This window comes from Sphaeramia orbicularis, chromosome 18, assembly GCF_902148855.1.
Source record: "Sphaeramia orbicularis chromosome 18, fSphaOr1.1, whole genome shotgun sequence".
Classification (NCBI taxonomy): Eukaryota; Metazoa; Chordata; class Actinopteri; order Kurtiformes; family Apogonidae; genus Sphaeramia; species Sphaeramia orbicularis.
The window spans coordinates 15285543-15312029 of NC_043974.1; the positions used below are offsets into that span (position 1 = coordinate 15285543).

General features: G+C 35.5%; 1 protein-coding gene across 1 annotated transcript; it reads right to left on the minus strand.

Moving 5' to 3' along the window:
• Positions 1-1763: 1763 nt before the first annotated feature.
• rce1a (Ras converting CAAX endopeptidase 1a) lies at positions 1764-22841 on the minus strand. The gene is made up of 8 exons (XM_030161496.1): positions 22519-22841; positions 14061-14163; positions 13853-13936; positions 10604-10682; positions 10231-10398; positions 4654-4725; positions 4501-4563; positions 1764-2564 (listed from the first exon to the last, which is right to left on the minus strand). The coding sequence occupies exons 1-8, from the start codon at positions 22686-22688 to the stop codon at positions 2335-2337; spliced, it is 969 nt and encodes a 322-aa protein (XP_030017356.1). The 5' UTR covers positions 22689-22841; the 3' UTR covers positions 1764-2334.
• Between the last annotated feature and the right edge of the window lie 3646 nt (positions 22842-26487).

The window sequence follows — 26487 nt, forward strand, 5'->3', positions numbered from 1 at the left end:
GCTTCATACTATGGTGATCGTGACCAATCAGCTGTCTGCAGTGTTTTGTATGACCTTTTGGTATTACTTCAGTCCATATGGAACCGTCCATCCACAATAATGGTGACCAAAACCAAGTTAAGCTGACCTGATACCATCTGATGGAAAAACTCAAGTCAATGTCAATCAGCTGTTCCTAAGATCCTCACACTCTTCAACCATTAGGATTAAAAAAATATTCAGGTTGATGGACAATAATAACTATAATGTTCCTGTGTTGTTGCTTTGGTTCTATTATGTAAAAACTAAATAATCTGTAAACACCTTCAGATCATGTGAACAGGAAGTGGTTTTAGATTTTCACATTTGCGGCATTTAAGAGGCACAAACTGGACGTAGTGTTTCACCTCTGAGGGACATTCATTCAGACTACACCTTAACCTGCGTTTGTGCACTTTCATGGCATCGGTTTCAGGACAATAAACACCCTTAAGGTACGGCATCCCTCACCTCCACCGAGAAAATATACTACGAGCAGCGAAACATGCACAGGCGTATAAATAACCATTCATTTATCGCTTCACATCCAAAACGACAACTACTCAAGCAAAATGGCGCTCTACAAAAGTCCTGCCCCATTAAAACAGCTACAAGTGATGTACTTCACAGTTCTGCAGCCATTCGCCTGATGGTGCATTGTCCATTCCAACATCACACCGACGTTCTGGACTCCAACGCTTTTCAACGAGCAACAGTCAAACAGAAATCTCAGACAAGAGATTAAAGCACTTTGCATCTGAAGACCAGAATGCATTGCAGCCAGAAGATATGTCGAGATGTTCTAGTGAAATAATTCTGGTTTAATACAACTTGGTAGAGTTCTGCACAGACGGAAACCAAACCTGTGACATAAAACTAGGATTATTTTGTTTCAGCATTTATTTCTGATGTCAGACTAATGCAGCTATTAACATATGATATGAAGCGAACCCACGCCTGAACATACTGTGATGTTTTTTTTTTTGCAACAGAACTCACTGAGGACTGCATGTGTCATAGCAGAACTCTACACATGGCTCTTATTATTAACCCTTTCATGCATAGTGGTCACTACAGTGGACAGTTACTCTACAGCTTTACTCTTGTATATTCATGGGTTTTGTTGTTTTAGTTCCATATCAGCCAACACAGTGGACACTTATGCATCATCTCATAAACTGAAATTCATACCATTACTGTAACTTTGCTGTTCTTGATTGGTTCTTGAGTGGAAATCAATTGTTAATATTTATTTTTTGCATATTATCTCCATGAAGTGAGTAATAACTAGTATTAGAATATGTTAAAATGTGAATAAAACATCAGATTAGCTGCATTAAACATGGTTTCATTTCACTGTTTTCCTATCACTTTATGATATTGGGTTTTAAATACATGTTTCTTTGCTTCAAGAATAAAATTCATGGTGTAGCTGAGTGGACATTTTCGTAACTCCATGAAAAACAGGTTGATTTTAAAAAAAAAATTCAATCACAATGTTTTGTTTTCATGCCTAAAGAGGAATAAAAACACTCAGGAAAAAAAAATCTTGATTAAGGTTCCTATAATTCATGCATGAAAGGGTTAAAGTTTTGCACAGATGTCCAATGGAAAAGCGACTAGTGACGTTCTTGACTTGGATAATTATCTTTTAAACTGACGAACATCGTATGTGTAAATAATGCAGAATTCAAACAGAATCCAGAAATATCTTGTCTTTTACCACTGATTATAACAATTTTTCCTCTGAAATGAGGTCCCACTTAAAGCAACAGGAAGGGGCGGGGCTTCAGCTGTCCATACGTATGAAGGCCCATGCTATGTGAATAAGAGCCGCATTGTAATGAACCAGAATTATCGATAAGTAACAGGACTGAGGACACTGACATGGTACACCAAAAGGGTGCGTTATGATACTTCATCACAAACTGATGAGACCTGCCATCCAAGAGAGTCTGATGTGGACCTGCCCTTCAGAATAAAAACCACATGAACCCAAAGATTACAGAATCTGTCCTGGACCCAGACCGCTACCCGCTCAGAATACCAGCATGAGTCAATTATCTGAAACATGTCATGTGAGTGTGCCGACACGTGAAGGGTAGCCCTGACCGTAGGGCAATGGCTGCAAAGTTCCCTACGTTACCGTGACAACGCAGGCCATCTCGGCTTGGAGTACGCCCACACGGGACCTGAACGGAACCGGAACTTGGCAATAAACACACCTTCGACCGCTTTCATCAGCTGAAGGTGGAGCGACGACAGGAGACGATGAGGTGTGTGAAGGGGGGGGTCGGAGTGGAGGGAGGGTCCGGATCAGGAGAGGCAGAGGGAGCTGGGGGAGGAGGTGAGGGTGCAGACGGGCGTGGGGAGACCGTAGAAGGAGGGGTCAGTGAAGGGGAAGAGGAGGAAAAGGAAGAGGAGAACCCCGAGCAGGTAGGAGGAGAGGACGGTGAGGCGGTGGGGGTGTTCCAGAGCGGTGCTGATGGCAGGGAACCCCATGTAGTTACAGAAGGAGTGGCAGAGGACCGGACCCATCAGGTGACCTGGGACAGAGGAGACACCAGTCAACACACAGGAAACCTCTGTCTGTTTGTTTAGTTTTTATCTTGAATATCAACATTTAAAACCAAAACGAGGAAAAACATGAAAATAAAAAAAAAAACCACATCCAAAAAGGAACGGGATGAAGTTCAACTTTTATACTCCCGCCCCCTTACCCCATTTTTCTTTTCATTGACCACAAAGTTCCATGTCAGCTCCCCAAAGTAAATGAACAAATCTTATACACATAAAAAAAAATTCTGACCAAGCCTGCACAAAACGCAAAAACGTTACACATATCAACAAGTGGTTCCAGCCACAACAAACCCCGCCCCTCGCATGTATTGTAGCTTATTTTGGCATCGATCCAGCTGATGTCATCATGTCTATGTCTGTGCTGATGTCAGAAAATCAATTGCCTCTATATACAGGGTGGGGAAGCAAAATTTACAATGAACATTTAGTTGTTTTTTCTCAGCAGGCACTCCGTCAATTGTTTTGAAACCAAACATATATTGATGTCATAATCATACCTAACACTATTATCCATATCTTTTCAGAAACTTTGCCCATATGAGTAATCAGGAAAGCAAACGTCAAAGAGTGTGTGATTTGCTGAATGCACTCGTCACACCAAAGGAGATTTCAAAAATAGTTGGAGTGTCCATAAAGACTGTTTATAATGGAAAAAAGAGAATGACTAGCAAAACTATTACGAGAAAGTCTGGAAGTGGAGGAAGCAACAAAAAACATACCAAAGCTTTTATTAAAGCTCTCAAATCCAAAATCCTAAAGGATCCAACCAAATCCATGAGAAAAATGGCAATTGAACTTGAGGTAGACAACAAGACCATTAGAAACGCAGTAAAATATGATTTGAAGATTTAAATTCTCATGACTTTCAATAAACTAATTGGTCATACACTGTCTTTCAATCCCTGCCTCAAAATATTGTAAATTTTGCTTCCCCACCCTGTATGTGCCAAGTTTGAAGTAAATTGAAATAAAATTGATGCTTTTATAGACATTTGAAATTTCGCCCATTATAAGTAAATGGGAGGAAAAAAAAGATTTTAAAAATTCATAAAAGCAGCACTCATTAACCCTCTGGAACAAGTATTGTGCATTCCTGTACTCTGGAGGTGTGGCTTTAGGGCACAGGTGTCAAACATGCGGCCCGGGGGCCAAAACCAGCCCGCCAAATATTTCAAGCCGGCCCGCGGGATGAATTTGTAAAGTGCAAGTTAGGGCATCAAACTCAAAAAATAATATCATAATGACAACACCAATTTTTTCTCTTTGATTTAGTGCAAAAAACAATAAATTATGAAAATGTTTACATTAACAAGCTATCCTTTTAACAATAAAATGTGAATAACCTGAACAAATATTAACAACTTGAAATGTCTAAAGAAAATTAAGTGCAATTTTAACAATATTCTGCCTGTTACTAAATGTTTATTGCCTTTGTAGATCTGATCTGTAATGCACATGTATAAATGATAAGTCGAGGCATAATATTGATAAGACTGTACTAATATTTCTTAACAAATTTCATTTTTTTTCAGCTTATTCACATCTTTTTTGTTTGGATAGTTTGTAAATGTAAATATTGGCATAATTGAATGTCATTTTTTTGCACTAAAACAATTTGAGGTTGTCATGATTTATTGGCTATCATGCTATTATTTTACTGGTCCGGCCCACTGCAGATTAAATTAGGCTGAATGTGGCCCCCGGAAGAAAATGTGTTTGACACCCCTGCTTTAGGAGGAAGTCTGAAGAAAGGGATTTGGACTTTTGAATTGTGTATGGTTCGAGCTTGTTCGAACTGTTTTTCCAGGATCTCCCACCCTACCCTTAACAAACAAACAAATCGAACCAATAACAATACCCCTTACCTCCCCTTCGGGGGTCAGGGTAATAAAAGCTCCTTACCTGTTCTGATGAAAATAAAAGCAGTGTAGGCCCCAAACACAGCTGTGTAGGAGAACTGGAACACTGGAACAGAGCAGACACACCGTTACAGAACTGAACACAGTATCATCTGAACCCACCATCAGTCAGTGAATGCAACACTTGAGTTCTAACCTGCAGAGAGGAAGATTCCCGACAGAGTGCCTTGTCTGAAACGCAGCAGCTCGATCACGTGGTGGAAGTGAGCTGCAAAGAGACGAACAGCACATCAGCAGGACTTATGTCTGGGTTTATATGAGCAGGGTTTCACTCCATTTAAAACCCAGACAGTGCTAATACCGCTTTGATTAAACGCAACATCAAATTACTCTGAGACGCACATCCGATTGGCACACGTGGTCATGTGATCTGTTTTCCCATTATGCTAGAGCTCCACTGCCTTCTAATGGACTCTAAGCAAAGCTCTGACAGCATCTAAACGACCAATTTACAACTAATCCTCGGCAGTTATTGTATTTTCCAAGCAGCCGTTGTTTGCATTCATTTGCATTTGAAATACAAATAAATCAGCTCGAGTTACAACGAGATGTGTGTGGTTATTTTCCAGCAGCCGTGCATCATCAGCATATGATTTCATGAGGGTAAACACAGCGGACTGTTGAGGATAATTTGTCACAGTATTGGATTTAATGAACCAGATCACATAAGACTGGACAGAAGGAAAACTTTCAGTCTGTTATTAAGAGATAAACATCTGATCTTATCTTAAATCAGTTAATGTTGATTCCAAATCAGAATTTCACATTAGGATTTTGAGTTATGGAAAATGTAAAAAGGTGCTAATTTTTCCAGTTTTGCACCAACGCCTTTTGCTGTGAATTCAGAATCTGAAGATAACATGAGCTAAACTGGTCAAATGTACTTTGTCCAGTGAGTCCAGAGAGAAGTAAACCTAAGTACCAGAGTCCATTCTGTCTGATGTCTGTGGCCTAAATCTGTTTGTACTTAAATGTCATTCTGCACCTTCTCAATCTGAATATTACAGCTTGTTTAGCACCTTACAGTTCTATTTTAGCACTGTACAGTTATTATCCAGATCTTTTTATACTTCTAATTCATTACATATAGTGTTTGCTCTTGTGTTGTATTTGTTTGTTTTTAACTCGTGTTTGCTGTAGTTCTATTTATATTGTATGTGTGTCATGCTGCTGCTACACTGCAAGTTCCCAGTTTGGGATAAATAAAGTGTATGTATGTATGTATGCATATATGTATGCATGTATGCATGTATATATGCATGTATGTATGTGTGCATATAAATATGTATGCATGCATGTATGTATGCATGTATCTATGTATGTATGCATGTATGTATGTATGCATGTATGAATGTATGCATGCATGTATGTATGCATGCATGTATGTATGCATGCATGTATGTATGCATGCATGTATGTATGTATGCATGTATGTATGTATGTATGTATGTATGTATGTATGTATGAATGTATGCATGCATGTATGTATGCATGTATCTATGTATGCATGTATCTATGTATGTATGTATGTATGTATGTATGTATGTATGTATGTATGCATGTATGCATGTATGCATGTATGAATGTATGTATGTATGTATGCATGTATGAATGTATGCATGTATGTATGTATGTATGTATGTATGCATGTATGTATGTATGCATGTATGTATGTATGTATCTATACATCTGTTAGTGGTGTCTCAATCTGGATTTGTTGCTTCCAATTCGACTTTTATGATTAGTTTTGCCAATACCAATCCTATACCAATACTTTTTACAATGAAATTTTGATTTAAATTTGGAGTCATTATTTACAGGTTATTATACTTTTTTTTTTTTTAATTATTTGAGATCACAATTGGGCTGAATGTGGAACCTGAACTAAAACAAGTATGACACCTTTGACTCTTAATAACTTAAATATAATGTTTGCATTTTCCAAATTCATACTGTGGGCCAAATTAGACCCTTTGGTGGGCTGGTTTTGGCTCACGAGCCATTTGTTTGCCTCTAGACAGGTCTGTCTAGGGATTATGGGCGGGGGGGGGGGGGGGGGGGGGGGGTTCTGTGCCGTACGTACCTCACAATGAGTACACGTAGTCCCTGCAACCGTACAAAGTGAAAGTGAAACTTACGCTGTACTAATTCATCCAAGTCTCCCACTGTTGTGCAGCTCATTTTCCTTTTCCCTTCCTTTGTAATCTTAAATTTGAGGGAGCAGGACATTCATTTAAGGGGGCATTACACCCCCCCCCCCCCCCCCCCCCCCGCCCCCCGAACCAGGCGCAGATCAGCCCGATTTTGTGACTAAATCTGATCCGCTATCTATCTGCTCGGCTCAAAACTGTTACAAATACTGTTTCAGACACTGTCTCTTGTTCATGTGGGCTTTGACAGTTTCTTACTGTAATAACCGTCATGTTTTGGTTCCTGCTTTCCTTCTCAGAAATATCTGAATGAAACTGTTCACAGTGGTCATCAAAAGTCAAGGTCTGAGTGGAGAAAATGAATTTTGATTCCGTAAATCAACTGTTCATTTACTTTTCATGTCCTCAACTAGTCGATCATAATGTGAAACTTTATGGAGATCAGAAACTTTTGCACCATTTGCAAGAATCACTCCCAGGCTGTTAATTCTAAAGAACTGAGCTTTGAGGGAAATACAGGTTAAGTGAGTTCTCCAATGTGAGATTGAATGAAAAGTCCATATTTATAAATTTCCATCATGTTATTCATTTACAATCCATCTGAATTTGAATAACGTTTTATACTATTTACAGAACTAAAACACTGGTGTGCTATGCTGACCAGATATGACTAGATATTGACTTGTGCATAAACCAACATCCTGACATGTTGGAGAATCTCCATTCTCAGATTTGGAATCAGGTATCGGGTATTTTTCTCTCAGTAGCCAAATCACTATTGGCCAGTATCACAGATTTCAGTCCAGTATAAGTGTAGTATTAATATACTGTATATTCTGGGTCAGTGATGCTATAAATGAATGCAGAGGAGTCTGGAGGCTGGGAGAGCTGGTTTCACACTAGAAAACATCCTGCTGACAGAGGAAACAGAAAACAAGAGCTGTAGATGCGTTATGTAATATTCATTTTTTTATAGTTTGATGCAAGAAACAAAACATTTTCATATATTTTGTAAAGTTAATAGCCCAAAGTGTCATGATCCACCACAGATGTTAGAAATAAGCCATAATGAAATATATGATGTTGACTTTGGATCACATCACCTAACGACCTAAAGGAGAGACTCAGTTAAAGCATCGAAAGATACTGAATGTTCCTTTAAGGGTTATGGTTTTAGTCAGGAAAACACACATGCTAATTACACACACCACAAAACAGACTCACATTTTCACTCATCTCCAAATTCAGCAGTCACAATCACGAAATCCGACTTCTTACCCTTTCCGCCATCACTATGACTGAGGGTACACACTCAGCGGTCCCCATACGCATACACATGCATACACACACATTCCCTTTTTACTGACCATTCAGGTTCATGCAGTGACCAGGCATAGATGGTAAAACTGGACTGTCCTCACTTCCAAGTTTAAATTTCTCATCACCTCCAGGGGGAAGGGTTATGAGCATAAAAGGTGCAGTTTGGGCCTAGTAAATGGTGGGGAGTTCGTGGAGGTTTCAGTGAGTTTCAGAAGCTTTGTGTAAGATTGTTGTGATTATTTTTGTTCTATTGAATGGAGTTAACCCTTTTAAGACTGCCATTTAACAGGCCACCTAGATGTCCTCATGTTTTCTTTGCAAAAAAGAAGTGTCAGAAAATATCTTTTTTGCCAATTATTTTGCATATTTGTTTGCAGGAACTTAAATTTCAATATCTGGCCATTAATTATTATCATTATTATTATTATTATTATTATTATAAATAATAAATGCTTAAAACAGTGTGTTTTAGTAAAAACCCTATTCACTATTCACCTAGTGTCCCTTTTCCCCACTACTGTTTCAGCCGTAGCCGCCTGGGGCCCGATGACAACAAGATCTGTGATGGACCCCCTCATGTGCCCCAACCCTACTGCATCTTTACAGACTGGAACTACAACTGCAAATGGACATCCATCAGTCCTGGTGCATCTATAGCCTGTCTGTCCATGGGAGTGGATCTCTCCTTCACTGTGGTTCTCCCTGAGGTTTCTCTTTTCCCACTGGGTTTTTGGAGTTTTTCCTTGCCAAGAATGAGGGTCTAAGGACGGGGGACGCCCGAGACATTACTCCATTTCCCTCATCTGCTGTTTATTTGACTGTTGTTTGTTTTCCTACTAATTCTGTAAAGCCCTGTGAGGCAACCTTGTTGTGATATAGGGCTCTACAAATAAAATTGAATTAAAAGATAAAAAAACAAGGCTTGAAGTTTTTAGCATATTTATTATCAGAAGCGACTGTAAATGTCCATAACGGAACTTTGTGAGATTGCAAAATAAACTTCCAAGTATTTTACTTCTGCTCAAACATATTTTTTGGTCTTGAACATTCAGTATCCATATTATGGCTTCATATTTTTTGTTATTTCCAAGCATTTTTTAGCCTGTGTGGAAGTCTCTGAAACAGTTCCTTTCTAGGGATGTAACAGATACTGGTATAACGATAAACCGCGGTAAAATTGCCAATGGTTAGTATTGTCGTTTAAATTCTAATTATCATGATAACCGTGTTTGAGTACCACACTTTTAGAGGAGAAAAGACCAATTTAAAGATCTGCTTTCATGTCAAATATTTGAGTATAATTTTAAATTATTACAATTTTAATTTTATATACCTAATATTTAGAACCAATATTCACTTTTCAAGTCTTTGAAAAGGTTTGTTAAGCATCTTTGTGTTATTTATGCAATAAATATATATATTTTTCAAATTGAATTTTTTTTTGTGTGTGTTTTTTGTCCTTTTATGTTTTTATAGTAGGTTAAAGTGAAAAAATAATAGGCAGATGATATAGATGAAGTTGTGCTGAAAAAAAAAAGATACCAAACAAGGGTATAGTAAACATTCGTTTATATAGTATATAAAGGCAAAATCAAAAGTACTGAAAAACGGACAAAATAGGCTCAGAAGGTGCACTGTACCTATTATTTTTTGTTGTTGTTGTTTTTATTTTTCAAAATACAACTTGGTTAAATTATTTCAGTGTGTGTATCAGTACTTTTTGAACATTTTGACCACAATTTCAACAATACCGCAATAATAATGATAACCGTGATCATTTTGGTCACAATAACTGATATGAAATTTTCATATCGTTACATCCCTATTCCTTTCTACTTGTAATAGACTCCCACATTGCTGCCATAAAGTGTTATAAACTGTCGGAAAGCTTGGGTTGTCAGTTTTCCAATGCTGTTTGAATTTTGTGGATAGCGCAAACAATATAGGAGTTACAGTAATTTGAAAGCTGTAAAGTCAAAAATGCAGCATCAGAGAGACTGCAGTTGTTAAAGGGTTAAAGTTGAATTCTTGTAAAATATTGTAAAAATTTGTAGACAGTATTTTTTCCCTTTTTGTTGCAGGTTTTTAAAAAGTATTCTTTTTCTTTGACACTTGTTTGCACTGGGAGGTACGTTAATAAAACACCATCACTGCAGCTGTATGACTACATCATCATTTTGGTCAGTTTTAAAGAAACCCCGCAACAGCTACGACCTTGGGGTGTGACGTGAAGCAGAACTCACCCACTCCAAAGAAAAGGGGGCAGGTGAAGATGGCAGTGAAGGGCCCGGCACACGGTACCAACATGGGTAACATGCAGGCTCTGAACACCAGCTCCTCCGTTAGCGGCGCCACCACCTGGTTCCTCAACCAGCGCATGTCACTGAAACACAGCGTCCAGAACCAGGGGTCTGCAGGAGGACACACAGAGGAGGGGGGGGGGGGGGGGGCTTCATCTCCTCTGCTTCAAACAGAATCATTCAATAGATTACTGATGCACATGAGCAGAGTGTAAGGACTAAAAAGCAGCTGCGTCTGTTTGGATTTAAAGTCAGACGTGGCTTTGATGATGAAATGAGGAAAAAGACGAGCAGTCCGGCGTGTTGGCTGCCTCACCGAAGGCCACCCTGACCCCGTCCATGAAGCTCCAAGGACAGTCCATGGCCAACTGCATGAGAGGGCCCAGAAACAGGACCTGCAGCACACAAACACACAGCTTCTATTAATTGTCATATGGTTATTTGATCCACCATGCTATAGAAAGAGTGTTTAACAAAGTCTGAAGCTGACCCTGAACTCTCCATGGCAACTGGTAATTAACCCTTTCATGCATGAATTACAAGAACCTTAGTTAAGAGTTTTTTTTCTGATTGTTTTTATTCCTCTTTTGGCATGAAAAAAACAATGCAATTGAATTTTTTTTTTTAATGAACCTATTTTTCATGGAGAAAATGTCCACTCAGCTGGACACCATGTGTTTAACCCTTTCATGCATAGTGGTCACTCCAGTGGACAGTTACTCTACAGCTTTACTCCTGTATATTCATGGGTTTTGTTGTTTTAGTTCCATATCAGCCAACACAGTGGACACTTATGCATCATCTCATAAACTGCAATTCATACCATTATTGTAACTTTGCTGTTCTTGGTTGGTTCTTGAGTGGAAATCAACTGTTAATATTTATTTTTTGCATATTATCTCCATGAAGTGAGTAATAACTAGTATTAGAATATGTTAAAATGTGAGAAAACATCAGATTAGCTGCATTAAACATGGTTTCATTTCACTGTTTTCATATTACTTTATGATATTGGGTTTTAAATACATGTTTCTTTGCTTCAAGAATAAAATTCATGGTGTAGCTGAGTGGACATTTTTGTAACTCCATGAAAAACAGGTTGATTTAAAAAGAAAAATTCAATCACTTTGTTTTTTTTCATGCCTAAAGAGGAATAAAAACACTCAGGAAAAAAAAATCTTGATTAAGGTTCTAATAATTCATGCATGAAAGGGTTAATTTTTGAAGCAAAGAAACATTACAACACATTATCAGAAGGTGATATACAATTATAAAATAAAAACATTTGTAATGCAGCTAATCTTATGTTTTCTCATATTTTATCATACTCTAATACAAGTTGTTACTCACTTCATGGAGATAATGTGCAATAAATAAATAAATAAATAAGCAACTGATTTACACTAAAACATGTTACTCCAGATCAGGTTTATCAAGAACAGAAAAGTTACAGTAATGGTATGAATTGCAGAGTATGGGATGATGCATAAGCGTCCACTGTGTTGACTAAAACAACAAAACCTGTGAACATACAACAGAACAGCTGTAGAATAGCTGTCCACTGTAGTGACCACTATGCATGAAAGGGTTAAAAAGAAAAGTTGTAATTAGGGCTGGGTATCATGGCCAATTTCCTTAATCGATTTGTGATTCATAAGGTTCGGAATCGATTGATCGCGATTCGATTCAGTATTAATTGATTGATTCACACTCATTTAGTGATACCAAAGTACAATTTTGAGCTGTAGCCTGATTATTTGACTACCACAGCCATGCGACACTTCCATACTGGTATCGATATTGACATTAGAAAGGAAATAAATATGACATTTCAGCAGTAAAAAAGTTTTTTTTAAAGACTGCCATGAATTAATAAAGGCATTTTATTTTTACACAAATCCTACAGTGTGCCTTGGATATATTTTTTGAAATCTAGCATGCTAATGCAGATTTTTTTGACTCTAAATAACCAGGCAATTTTTTGTTTGTTTCTTTTTTTTAAATGATTATTTCCTTGAAGAATTGAATCACACCAGAAATATGCCCAAACACTAAACACATTTTTATTTGATCAGAACAGGATCTCATGCTATATGACAAAATGTTCCTATGTTAAAACTTAAACTAGAAGCACTCGGAGAGCGCAGACCTCCGCCAAGGCTGATCAGTGCCCCCCCCCCCCCCCCCCCCCCCCGATCACCAACAAAATTTAATCATTTCTTCCTTATCCCATTTCCACAAACCCTGAAAATTTCATCCAAATCTGTCCATAACTTTTTGAGTTATGTTGCACACTAACAGACAGACAAACAGACAGACAAACAAACCCTGGCAAAAACATAACCTCCTTGGCGGAGGTAATTATGTTTTACATACATTACAGTTTAAGATCCTGCTCAAATGTTCATATTTTATTAGTTGATAACTAGCATCCTAACATTATTTTGTGCAATCCCAACACAGAAACTAACATCATTTAATAAAAGAGTGTTAAATAACAAATAAAATATTAACAAAAAAGAAAAAGAAAAAACAAAATGAACCTCCACAATATCTGCATTTGAATAAATACCTAAAATATCGATACAGAACTTTTTAATATCAATACAGTATTGTGAAATTAAATATAGTGATATATTGCAAAACCCATATTTTCTTACACCCTTATTGGTCACCAGTAGCTGGTTAGGTCTTTGAGGGCTAAACTCATTTCTACTGAGCAATATGATAATAAACCCTATTTACTATACGTTAACCTCTTTTCATAGTTATTTTATCATATGATTAACTTTGGACATTTTCTAGTCTACTGCATAGTAATTACTTGACCCAGACTCTGACGGTCCATGTTTATAGCATCTAAAGAGCATCATTTGACATGTTTTAACTGACATGTGGTGCTGAAGTTCTAGGAATAATTAGCCTAGATCATCATTACACTGGTCAACAACAAATTTATTGTTTAAGTTTTTTGAGCTGATTTAGGATAATTTGGTGTGCTGAATCCAAAAATCACATTAATTTTGCTCAATCAGGTCAACTTTCTGAACTATGCTACATATTGGCTTTTTAACATTTTTACTTACATTTATGGGCATTTTCACATCATATGACACAAAATTCTTTCATATTTCTTGCAATAAACGAGTTCTGAAGATTTTACTTTTGCCAATTTATGATTAATGTTTTTTTTAATATTACAGGTGAATGAAATGGCTTCGACAAGAAGATCTTGCAAAAATAAGCCTGACGTATTCTGCTACATCTGCGGTGAATACACCATTGTACCTAACAGGAATCAAGTGATCAAATGATTTTTTTTCTCTTAAAACCTATTTTGGGTGAGAACTATATAAAAAATCAACTGATAAAGTCACAAAAATGCAATTAATTTTGTGAGAAGATCAAATTTTTCAAAATCAAATTAGCAAAAAAACCTGACCTGATTGAGAAAAACAGATGTCATTTTTGGACTTAGCGGTGCAAAATGGTCCTAATTCAGTTGAAAAAACCTAGACAACTTGCAAAAAACATTTTTTTGTAACCCAGTGTAATCATTTCTTACCATGGTGAGCAGCAGAGGAAGTACAATGGCAGGAATGAGGCCCTCAAAGCGGATCCCCATGAGAGCCAGTAACGACGGAACAGTCTGACAAACACACACACACACATTAGTGAACAGTGAAATGAAGTCTCGGCAGACGGGCCAATTGAGTCCTCAGGTGTTAAGGCTAACCGTCGACAGACAGGGGTCAGTGTTTTCAGACACTCACCCTGACACCGGTGAATTCCCTCCACGCCCACACAAAGAGCGGCGACAGACCTGAGACGATCAGCACACTAGTGAAACGCCTCTTTATGACCGCGGGGTGATCCCTGACAGGAGAGCAAAGGAGAAAAACATAACAGCCTATTATTACCGCTTCAGGAGGGCAGGGACGTCAAGAACAGGACTGCAACGCCACCTGAGCAACAAGAGTCTGTGAGGTGACCAGAGCAGGTTATTAGGACCGCATAATTTGATTAAATATATAATCTGATGATGGAAAAACATGTGTCTTATGCAGGGTGTTTGCTCTTCATCCAAATGAAAATTCCAGATTTTTTCAAAACTGTGATTTTTTTCCCCCAGACCACGACTTTATGTACTTTTATATTTACGTACCAACTTTTTCAGTTGAGACTGTACCTGTTGTGTGTAGTAGAAAAGTTCATGTTAATAAATGTATGAATTAATCTCCATATCAGACAGGCCTCTTCTCTGTCTGTTTTTAAATCCCTTCTTAAAACCCATCTTTTCTCCTTGGCTTTTGAAAGCATGTGAGGTGTTTGTATTATTTTTATTCAATTGTTTTATTTGGTAGTGGTTTATTGTTCTTATTTGTTGTTTTTAATTTGTGCAGCTTTTTATGTTTTAATCTATTCTTGTATTTTATTCTTTTATTCAGGTTTTATCTATTCTTCTGTATTTTTACTTATTTGTTTATTTTTAATTTTATTTTTACAGTGGTTCTATGTCTTTCAACCTATTCTTGTATTTTACTCTGTTATTTTGTTGTTTTTTATTTATTTTTTTGTACAGCACTTTGGTCCACTGTGGTTGTTTTAACCCTTTCATATATTAATTATGAAAAAAGGTATCTTGATTTTTTTTTTTTTAATTATTGATTTTATTACTCAACATTAGGCTAAAATTGAAATGCATTTTGAATTTTTAAAACCAATGGTTTTCTTAAGAAGATATGTAATCTCCTGAGACCAAGGAAAGTACAAATTTTGGCTTTTTTTAAATCATTAAATAATTACCTGTATTGGAAACATCATGATGCACCAGTTTTTTCAGATGCATTTTTTTAAAAACATTTTTATGGAATATGCTTTGTTGTGGACAGTTTCTTTTTTAAAAAATATATACAAAGCTGTGAAACTCTAAAACCCACAGCTGGGTCATAGGACGTTAACTTTATGAAATCACAGAGCAGTAAAAATTCTAAAACTAAGATGATCCTTTTGTTCATTGTATTGTTTAGGGTCTATAGACACTGTCCCTATGTGGTTTGGAGAATATCGCCTTTAAAACCCTTTGGAAAGTGAGCTTAAACTATGTGTCCACAAATGTGGATGTCATGCATGAAAGGGTTAAGTGCTTTACAAATAAAGTTGGATTGGATTGGAATGAATGAATGCATAATTCACAGTAAATTATGTTTTACTGACAGAAACATTTTCAAAACATATGAAAATCACAAAAGTGCATGAATATCACACAAATAACTTTCACTAGAATCATTCCAGTACCGACCGATTAGTGAAATTATATCAAGTTTCTTATATGTTTCCTCATGTATTCCTTATCTTACAAGATTATGTGCCTTTGAGCAAACCCTGAGAACCTTTTTTCCATACTTAAGACTTTCACACAAAATTCTAGACTTTTCAAGGTCTGGAAAACAGTGTTTCCCATGCTTTTTATAAAATTTAAATTATACATTTACACAAACATGTACTTAGATATAAGCAACCATACAGGTACAAAACAAAACGAAAGAAAAAAACAAATTATACAACAAACTTACAAACCTATTAAACACAAAAAAAGAGAAGAAAAAAAAAAAAAAAAAAACACGACAAGATAAAAGTTAATAGCGACTCCTCTTTACAATGCTCAGGGCTGATTAAGATTCAATATAAAGTATACTAACAAATTTCTCCTTCAAAAGGACATAAGAGACAGCAGGACACTCGTTGACAGTAGAGAAAAAAGGATTCCATTGTTGATAAAACAAATTAATTTGTCCAAAATCCCATCCATTTTAAGACCAGTGCAAGCACCGTGCTTATATTATGGCTTATCATTTATGTCATTGTCTGGTGAACAAAAACTAGCAGAGAAGAAAATATTTGGTTACCTGAAATTAAAATGATAATCTCCTTCTAAAAAAAAAAAAAAAATTACAATGAATAATGCAACAGATTAAAACACAATAGAACTACTGGTAAAAGCTTTGTTTTGTTTCTGCCCAAAGTTAATGGTTATGCATTTATTCACTTACTTTATATCAATTAATTAGTAGCACTGGTTAATGGGCAAAATGCTTCCAGAATAATTTTACAAAATTCAATGAAGACAATGATGAAGGCAACCTAAGTCAAAAGTGCAAGCTGTGAGCTCTGAAGCACATACTTTCCAAAAAACTGCAGAATAGTGTTGGCTGTTCAATGGAAACTAAGCAGTTGTTTTGGCATCGGGGAAATTGGCTCCAGTAATGATTAATGACAAATATTAACATTCTCATTTGAATCATCTGAGGGAAAATGGCTATAAAAAAAACTTGCCTGGACTTTTCATATTTATTAGAGGTTTTTTTTAAAAGCACATTGACCACAAAATACAATTGAAACACTTAGATAATTAGGATTTATATGTAGCAATATAACTGAAATTATTAATACACATACACACTGTAGTATTCTTTTAACATTCATCAAACTTCAAGTGCTGCCCACACAGGTGCCTGACAAAATGATCTTACAACATTTTTACTATTGATGAAATATCAACTTAAAAAAAAAATAAAAATAAAAAATTAAGTCAGATGGCCAATATTGTAAAAAAAATAAATAAATAAAATAAAATCAATATATTGATCTACCTCTAATATTTATTTTCAGTTCTACATTTATTGCTGCAGTTTTTTATACATTACTTTAACTTCTATATAGTTCAACAGGTACCCAGTTTTTCTTAGAAAGAGTTCATTTCTATGAGTATTTACGTTTTATTCAAGGATCCAAGGAACTTTATTGTCATCCAGGCACATATTTACAAATGAGATGGCACGAGATTTGGTACTTGAGGTCCAAGATTTAGCCCAAAACAATCTATATATAAACAATAATATATACAGAAAGAAGACATTTGTATAGTAATAATAATAATAATAAGAAGAAGAAGAATAAAAAGACCTATGTATAAAAACATGTGTGTGTGTGTGCGCGTGCGTGCGTGCAAAATGCAAAGAGATGAAGTCTGATTGGCCAATGGTCTGTATTACATATAATATTGCACATAAATAAATAGTTGATTTCTGCCAGTTAATCAGTCATCATTTTTCTCCTGCTCTAAACTATCTAACCAACCTTTAAAAATCATCTGGACCTAGACTATACGTCAACTAAACTAGTCAATACCTTACAATAAAAATCAAAATACTAATGCCAAAGCTAAAATGACATTTAAAAGAGACTAAATGCAAACATTAAACCTTTATTGTCATAGAGGCACACATTTACAATTAAGATGGCAGGAAATTTGGTACTTGAGGTCCCAGATTTAGCCCAATACAATCTATATATTAACAATAACATATACATAAAAAAAAAACCTTTGTATAAAAATAATAATTTAAAAAAAAAGACCTATGTATAAAAACGCTTGTGCATGTGCAAAATGCAAAGAGATGAAGTGTGATTGGCCACTGGTCTGTATTACATATAATATTGCACATAAATATCAATAGTTGATTTCTGCCTGTTAATCAGTCATCATTTTTCTCCTGCTCTAAACCATCTAACCAACCTTTAAAAATCATCTGGACCTAGGCTATACGTCAAGTAAACTAGTCCATATCTTTCAATAAAAATCAAATACTAATGCCAAAGCTAAAATGACATTTAAAAGAGACTAAATGCAAACACTAAAAATTTAAATCGGCTAAATTTACTTAGGGGGTCAAATGAATGGCCATTTTTGTCAAAAAAAAAAAAAGTTGTAAGAAATGCATAGAACTGTGTTGAAATAATGCTAAAACATTTGTGCACAGACTATTGATATTATTTGACAGTGGAAGCTATATTTTCAGAAATATTGGATTTTGAATAGCACGTGTATGTGAAAACTTTGCTGGTGGACGGACGTGACATTACCCATGATGCTCTGGTCAGTACCAGTACTTTATTAGTAAAAAACTTATGTACTTACTATTGCTAATTCTCCTCTTATTCATAAATGTTAGTATTGTGGATCTAAAACAATAACAGCTGACACAAAAACACAAAATGTGGCAGTGGACAGATGTGACACGGTTGTTACAGATCCCATCATACTGATGCTCGGCAGCCATGTCACCGTTTCCACAAATGATCCCTGTGCAAAACTAGTATCAGAATTATTTATTGTATAGTTTATCATCATACTAAAGAGTAAATAACAAGACTGAATTGTTATTTCTTTATAAAAATGCTTATTATTAGAAAACTGTTGATTTAAAAAGTGATGTGTGGCATTCTTAATGTATGTGTTGGTGTAACATAAGCAGGATGGATCAGCACCATACTCCATATTGAACCTGTAAAAATCAAATGTGATATGTAGGATAGAATCTTGTAAGAAAAACTGGGGAATCTGAAAGAATAGAATATTTATTTTTCAGGTAAATTCAGTTCAAATATAATTTGGCCATTTGTGACATGAAAATATAGCATTAATTGAGATGAAATTGGACATTTTTGACCTGAAAACATAGTTCATATGACCATCAACATGTTGCAACAGAACTGAAGGTCAAGGTCAAGGTAAACTTTATTATCCCCGAGGGGCAATTTGTTCTACAGCCAGCAGTTTCACACGGACAACAAACCAACAATAAATACAATAAATAATCCATTAAAAACAATAGCACCAACATTACAAAGAATTATTCAGCAGAACAATGGCTGCCGGAACCAAAGAATTCCTCATCCTATTGGTCCTACATTTAGGAATACTGTATCTGCGACCTGATGGAAGCAACCTGAACACATCATAAAGGGGATGACTGGGATCATCCAGGACTGACTGAGCCTTCTTCAGAGTCCGCCTCTGGTACAACACAGTCAGATCAGTGAGTGTGGTGCCAGCAATTTTGCTGCACACTTTAGTGATGCCCTGAAACCTGTTCCTATTTTTAAGGGTAAGCAGCCCATACCAGCTGATAAAAGAAAAGGTCAACACAGACTCAATAAAACAAGAATAAAACATTTTCATAAAAGTGTTATCCACTTTGAAACTGCAAAGTTTACGGTAAAAATACATCCTCTGATGAGCCTTTTTACATACAGCATCCACCTGAGATTCAAAAGTTAGCCTGTGGTCCAGCATCATTCCGAGATATTTCTACTGCTGAACCACCTCAACAGCCTGGCCATTAATGATGACAGGAGAGAAGACTGTAGGATTCTTCCTAAAATCTACAATCAACTCTTTGGTTTTCAACACATTCACATTTAAATCCTGTAAATTTGCATAACTTGCATTTACCAACACACAGTTCCTTTGGGGATTCACTTCTATTGATTTCTTATGCACAAAGACATAAATAAGACCTCTAAGCAAATTTTAGCCGAAATATTTGTGTTCTTCATTTTTGACAGATATATTTCCTGCCTCAGCGGGTGGGTGACTTCTACTCTACTCTACTCTATTCTAGGGTTAGGGTTAGGGTTATTCTATTCTATTCTATTCTATTCTATTCTATTCTATTCTATTCTGTTCTATTCTATTCTACTCTACTCTACTCTACTCTACTCTACTCTACTCTACTCTACTCTACTCTGTTCTATTCTAGGGTTAGGGTTATTCTATTCTATTCTATTCTACTCCGTTCTATTCAGCCAACATGTTTATGTTTATGCATTTGGCAGACACTTTTTTCCAAAGTGACTTGCAGGGGAAAACCAGTCAAATCACTCTATCAATCAAATTTCATTTATATAGCACCAGATCACAACAAAAAAAGTTATCTCATGACACTTTACATACAGAGTTGGTCAAAACCAGACTCTAAGCCACAGGTGTCAAACATGCGGCCCGGGGGCCAAATCCGGCCAGCCAAAGGGTCCAGTCTGGCCCTTGGGATGAATTTGCAAAATACAAAAATTACACTGAAGATATTAACAATCCTTTTAGTTCAGGTTCCACATTCAGACCAATTCAATCTCAAGTGGGCAGGATTCAGTAAAATACTATCATAATAACATAAATAACGACAACTCCAAATGTTTCTCTTTGTAAATGTAAATATTTTCATGTATTTCCCCTAAAACAAAGTAGAATTTTGCAAAAAATGTGAATAAACTGAACAAATATGAACCTGAAATGTCTTAAGAGAAGTAAGTCCAATTTTAACAATTTTCTGTCTGTTATTAAATGTTTAGTGTGTTTGTAGATCCACTGTGATCTGTAAGTTATAATGTACATGTGGAAATGATAAACTGAGGCAGAACATTGTAAAATTCCACTTATTTTTTCAGTTTGTTCATGTTATTCACATCTTTTGAAAGGATAGTTTGTAGATATAAACCTTTTCATAATGTAAATTTACTTTTTTCGCTCTAAAACAGAGAAAAGTTTGGAGTTGACATTATTTATACAGGGTGGGGAAGCAAAATTTACAATATTTTGAGGCAGGGATTGAAAGACAGTGTATGACCAATTAGTTTATTGAAAGTCATGAGAATTTATTTGCCACAAGAAAATTGACATAATAGAAAATGTTTTTATTCTATGTGTTCTCCTTCTTTCTCAATAACTGCCTTCACACGCTTCCTGAAACTTGCGCAAGTGTTCCTCAAATATTCAGGTGACAACTTCTCCCATTCTTCTTTAATAGTATCTTCCAGACTTTCTCGTAATAGTTTTGCTCATAGTCATTCTCTTCTTTCCATTATAAACAGTCTTTATGGACACTCCAACTATTTTTGAAATCTCCTTTGGTGTGACGAGTGCATTCAGCAAATCACACACTCTTTGACGTTTGCTTTCCTGATTACTCATATGGGCAAAAGTTTCTGAAAAGGTATGGATAATAGTGTTAGGTATGATTATGACATCAATATATGTTTGGTTTCAAAACAATTGACGTAGCGCCTGCTGAGAAAAAACAACTAAATGTTCATTGTAAATTTTGCTTCCCCACCCTGTATTTTTTCAGTTTGTTCATGTTATTCACATTCACATGTTATTCAATAAGGCTTGCGGAATCAGTGGCATCTTTTAAGTCACTTCTTAAAACACACTTTTATAGACTTGCTTTTATGTGATGTTTGTCCCTTTTAATTTTTTTAATTTTTTAATTTGAATCTTATCCTGTTTGATTGTTACCTCCGCCAAGGAGGTTATGTTTTTGCCAGGGTTTGTTTGTTTGTTTGTCTGTCCGTTAGTGTGCAACATAACTCAAAAAGTTATGGACAGATTTGGATGAAATTTTCAGGGTTTGTTGGAAATGGGATAAGGAAGAAATGATTAAATTTTGGTGGTGATCGGGGGGGGGGGGGGGCCCATGGGGGGGGGGGGGGGGGGGGGGGCACTGATCAGCCTTGGCGGAGGTCTGTGCTCTCCGAGTGCTTCTAGTTGGTTCATATTCTCATACATGATGTTGTTTTATCTCACGCCTCTACTTCTGCATTGATTTAACAGCATCATGTTACATTACCCCTGCCCTCCTTATTCCGATTCATTTAATCTATTTGAAGTGTCTTGTTTCTGCATTGTTGTACACATCTCTCCTATTATGTTGCGTCTATTTTAGTGTTTTTAGTGTTTTTATTTACATCTTGTATCCTGTTGTTGTACCCTTTATTTGTTTGTCAAAGCACTTTGTAAACTTTGTTTTAAAAGGTGCTATATAAATAAAGTTATTATTATTATTATTATTATTATTATTATTATTATTATTATCTTTTGAAAGGATAGTTTGTAGATATAAACCTTTTCATAACGTAAATGTACTTTTTTTGCTCTAAAACAGAGAAGTTTGGAGTTGACATTATTTATATATTATGTTATTATTTTACTGGTTCGGCCCACTTCAGATCAAATTTAGCTGAATTTGGCCCCTGAACTAAAATGAGTTTGACATCCCTGATCTAAGCCAATTTACAGAAACCCAACAGAATCCTCAGAAGATGTCTGCTAAGGACAGAGGTCATTAATGGCCACACAGAGGCGCTATTATACAACCTGTCAACTGAAGTAGCCAGTGAAGGAAGTGCATATGTACAGATGTGATTTCTTTATCGTGTAAAACTTATGAGACCTGTATGTGACAATCCTTATAGATATAAATAGATGAACACTAGTAGCTTTTGGGAAGAGCATACACTGGTGCAATTAAACAGCAAAACGAGCATGCACATAATATTTCCGTGTGTGTGTCTGTGTGTGTTTATCATACACAACTTGCGTGGACTCACCTTGGCAGGTCACTCCTCCACACGTACAAACTTCCAACATAAGAACACGCCAGCAGCAGACAGGACAGCACAGACAGCCAGCATAAACCTTCAGGCGGTACGAAGACGCCATTTCTGTGTTTCATCTCCTCTGTCAGAAGGTCTGGAGACAAATCTTCCTCTTCTGCCATGACGACTCGAGGCCAAAATTAAACCACACAATCACTCGGAACCGGGACGGCTGCTGAACCATCTAACTGGATAAAATATCCGCCAACATGAGCTGTGAAATTATCAACACAAGTCCTCAATCAAATCCAAAGCTAATGTTGCTAGCTGCTCCGGCGCTTAATAACTACGTCATCACAAAGCTGCCTTTCTTCTTCTTCTTTGGAAATATTACAGTAGATAGTAATGTTGAGTGACCGCCATCTTGTGGCTTTAATAATAGCTTTTTTTTTTTTTTTTTTTTTTTTTTTTTTTTTTAATGACACAAAGCAAATTTACAGAACAAGAATGGGATAAATATTACAAAAGAGAAATATAGAAATACATTTGAAACATGGTGGAATGATTATTTAATCATTCCACCATCAACTATTACAACTATCAGAAACAAAAAACAAACAAAAATAATAATAATAATTTTTCGACATTTGAGGTGTGATAAAAATATTGAAGCAGAAAGAAAATTAATAATAGCTATTATACTATTGAATATTCATCTTGTCTCTTGTATTTTTTAAACAAACAAATAAATAAAAACTCATGGAAAGGTAATAATAAACAAGATAAAAGAAGTTTCTTTCAAATTAATTCATCGTTTCTATCCTTCCAAACTATTCCTGCAAAGATATAAAAAAGATATTAGTGTAAATTGCTCATTTTGTAATCAATCAGAAGAAAATGTATATCATCTGTTTTGGTCCTGTCCCTTTTCAAATATTTTCTGGCAAGATGTCTGTTTTTTTATTTGTCAAAATATAACTTCTGATTTTTCTTTTACTTATTCAAAAATATTGTTTGGTATATACTCATATCCTGCTAACAAATCAGATCAACACTACATAATCATACATACATACATGTACATAATCAGTTTAATTATATTTTTGGCAAAATACCACATTCACAAATGTAAATTCTCAAATCTCAAACCTTCTTTTTTTTAATTTTTTAAATTTGAGCTTACCCAGCATATTTCAAACATTCAATACTCTAAAAATAGAAAAGCTATCAAAACCACTGATTTATGCCACAGATTTGAACTTAGTTTAATTTGATATATTTTGTTTTGTTTTGTTTTGTTTTGTTTTGTTTTGTTTTGTTTTGTTTTGTTTTGTTTTGTTTGCATGGTTTGTCCCCTGGCTATGTTCTGTTCTGTTCATGTCTTACACTGGTCTACAAGAAAAATGCTTCCAGAATATAAGTAATGAAATTTTACCACATGAGAGTCACTGATAAAGAAAAGTCAAGTCAAAAATGCTGGTTGGCTGAACTTTCCAAGATACAGCCTTGGGTCAAAATGTGAAATTCAAGAATTAACGAGAGAATGGGTTTGACTCAAAAGGAATATTTGTCTCAGAGCTACAAGATCTACTTCAAAACACTGTCTGCACATTAGAATACATTCACTTTACAGGTTCTATTTAGTGGAAGATTTATAAAACTATTATATAAATGTACATAAACCAATATATATGTGTAATAACACTTTATCATATACCTTGAAAACATCAGCAAACCGGCACTTTTATCATTTCTTTTCCAATTAATCTTATTAAAATACGTAACATTTAGCACATTTAATCTCTGAAGTAAATCATTTCTAAAAAAAAATTGTAGACCAATGTTGTTAGTATGTTAATATTGCATTGTACTCATTATGTCATTATTGTACTTTATACAACATTAAATAAATAAATATGTTGGGGAAAAGAAAAAAAACAAAAAATTAATGGGAAGGACTCCTGCCCAGAAAAAACACCAGGGCAGTGGAGACACCCCAGTTAGCAAAGAGATACTGGGACGGATCTGGAACAGAATCACACCCCAATTCAGCCCGAAACTGTTTGGTGGATCTGGCCCAGTGTCCAAATGCACATCGGGCCAAAACAGGTACGGCTCTGTGAAACAGATCTTCTACAGAAACGGTCCAGCTCTGGCCCAGCTCCGTTCAATCACATCTAGAATATACACAAGAATCACGTTGGCCCAGATTTGTATTACGACTCTGGTCCAGATCAGCATTACAACTTTGAAAATCAGTCTTGGTTGTGTGATGGGAGGCTGTTCTGGGCTGAATCCGTAAGCCAACAGAACTCTGGAACTGCTAGAGAGAGCTGAAAGACAGATCAGATGCAGATTTGGTCCAAAGTCAGAAAACGGATGTGAGCTATAAACGGATGCAAAGGCTTTAATGCGGATCCGGGCCAAGGGTAACTGCTATCTGGGACCTGTAGGAGACTCTGTGGGACAAAGAACGCTGATCACTATCCTATTTTGTGGAGTTGTCCAGTGATCAAACCATTTTGGGAACAGCTGTGTGAACATTTAAATAACATTTTTACTGAAAAAAATCCTTGTAAATGTGAAGCCCTGTATTTAGGAGATATTTCATATGACGACTGGACTCTGAAAGATAAAAAAAAATTGTTGTTAATGCTTTTAGCAGCGAGTAAAAAGACTATCAACAGGAAATGGTTAAAGCCTGAAGCACCCACAACGGAAGAATGGATCAATACAGGACATTTATATTCTGGAGAAGGAGACATTTTGTTTTAAGGGTCAAAAATAATGTTTTTTCACTGTTTGGTCAAAATGGACAAACTATGTTAAATTTGTAATGGATGTGAAATGAATACATCACTGATCTGAATACATTTATATGACATACATTTCTGTTTAGGTTAATGTAAACATACACACCTTAATGTGTCTAATCTTGTTGATGTAGTAGTGGATTAAGCCCTCTCCTTCAGCCCATTTTTCTTACTTTATTTATTTTATTTGTTCTATATTTGACTAAAAATCTTGGATTAGCATCTTCTTTCCATTTGACGTGTGGAAATTGAATTGTACCAGTAAGGGAAGTTTTGTAATCATTGCTTTTCCAAATAAACAAAAAAAACTTCATGGGAAGGAATGCTTCTGGGACCAAAAGAGAGTTTGTTCGAGGTACTCTTTGGAAAAAGGGATTCATAAAGTAGATAACAAACTGGAAGAAAATTCCAAGGCACTCTCTTTGAACATTAAAATGTCTTTATTACCATGACATGGTCATATCTAGACCTGAAGGACTAGCTTTCTTCCAGTTTGTTATAAACAAATAAATAAATATATATTGTATTTTAACACATTAAGGCTAAAGCAATATGATTTTCTTTTTCAGCCAATATTTTACCAATTATTGATGATGAGCAACAAAGTTGTTGTAGCAATATCAATATTTGGAATCAAGATAAGATATTCCTTTATTAGATTTACAGCAGCAATAGTAAAGCACAAACAAAGCACACAAGAGCAAAAAAGAGCAAAATCAAAAATAAAGACAAATGAAAAAAGCTATAAATACTATTTACAGCTGTGCACATGCTGACCACAGGCTGGGTAGAGGAGATACTCATACACCTGTATACACTCATATCTATGCACATAGTTTTATATTTATGTCTATCTATCTATCTATCTATCTATCTATCTATCTATCTATCTATCTATCTATCTATCTATCTATCTATCTATCTATCTATCTATCTATCTATCTATCTATCTATCTATCTATCTATCTACACTGTAAAAAATGACTGTAGAATTAACACCAAAAGTTGTAAAATTGCAACATAAAAAAACTGTAAGTGACAATACAATGCAAAGTTGTTTATTTGAAAAGATTTTTGTGTTAAAGATTAAATCAAATATAGCTGTAGTTTTTACAGGAAGAGTATGTGAACAAAACCAGATTTGTATGTAGAAATGATGTATTTCTAT

What these genes read in the sequence shown, in the direction of transcription:
- rce1a (XM_030161496.1), bottom strand. Translation starts at nt 22,688, where the DNA reads ATGGCAGAAGAGGAAGATTTGTCTCCAGACCTTCTGACAGAGGAGATG. An exon ending in TGGAGGAGTGACCTGCCAAG is followed by an intron (nt 14,164 to 22,518) that starts GTGAGTCCACGC and finishes CTCTCCTGTCAG; the next exon opens with GGATCACCCCGCGGTCATAA. An exon ending in GGGAATTCACCGGTGTCAGG is followed by an intron (nt 13,937 to 14,060) that starts GTGAGTGTCTGA and finishes TGTGTTTGTCAG; the next exon opens with ACTGTTCCGTCGTTACTGGC.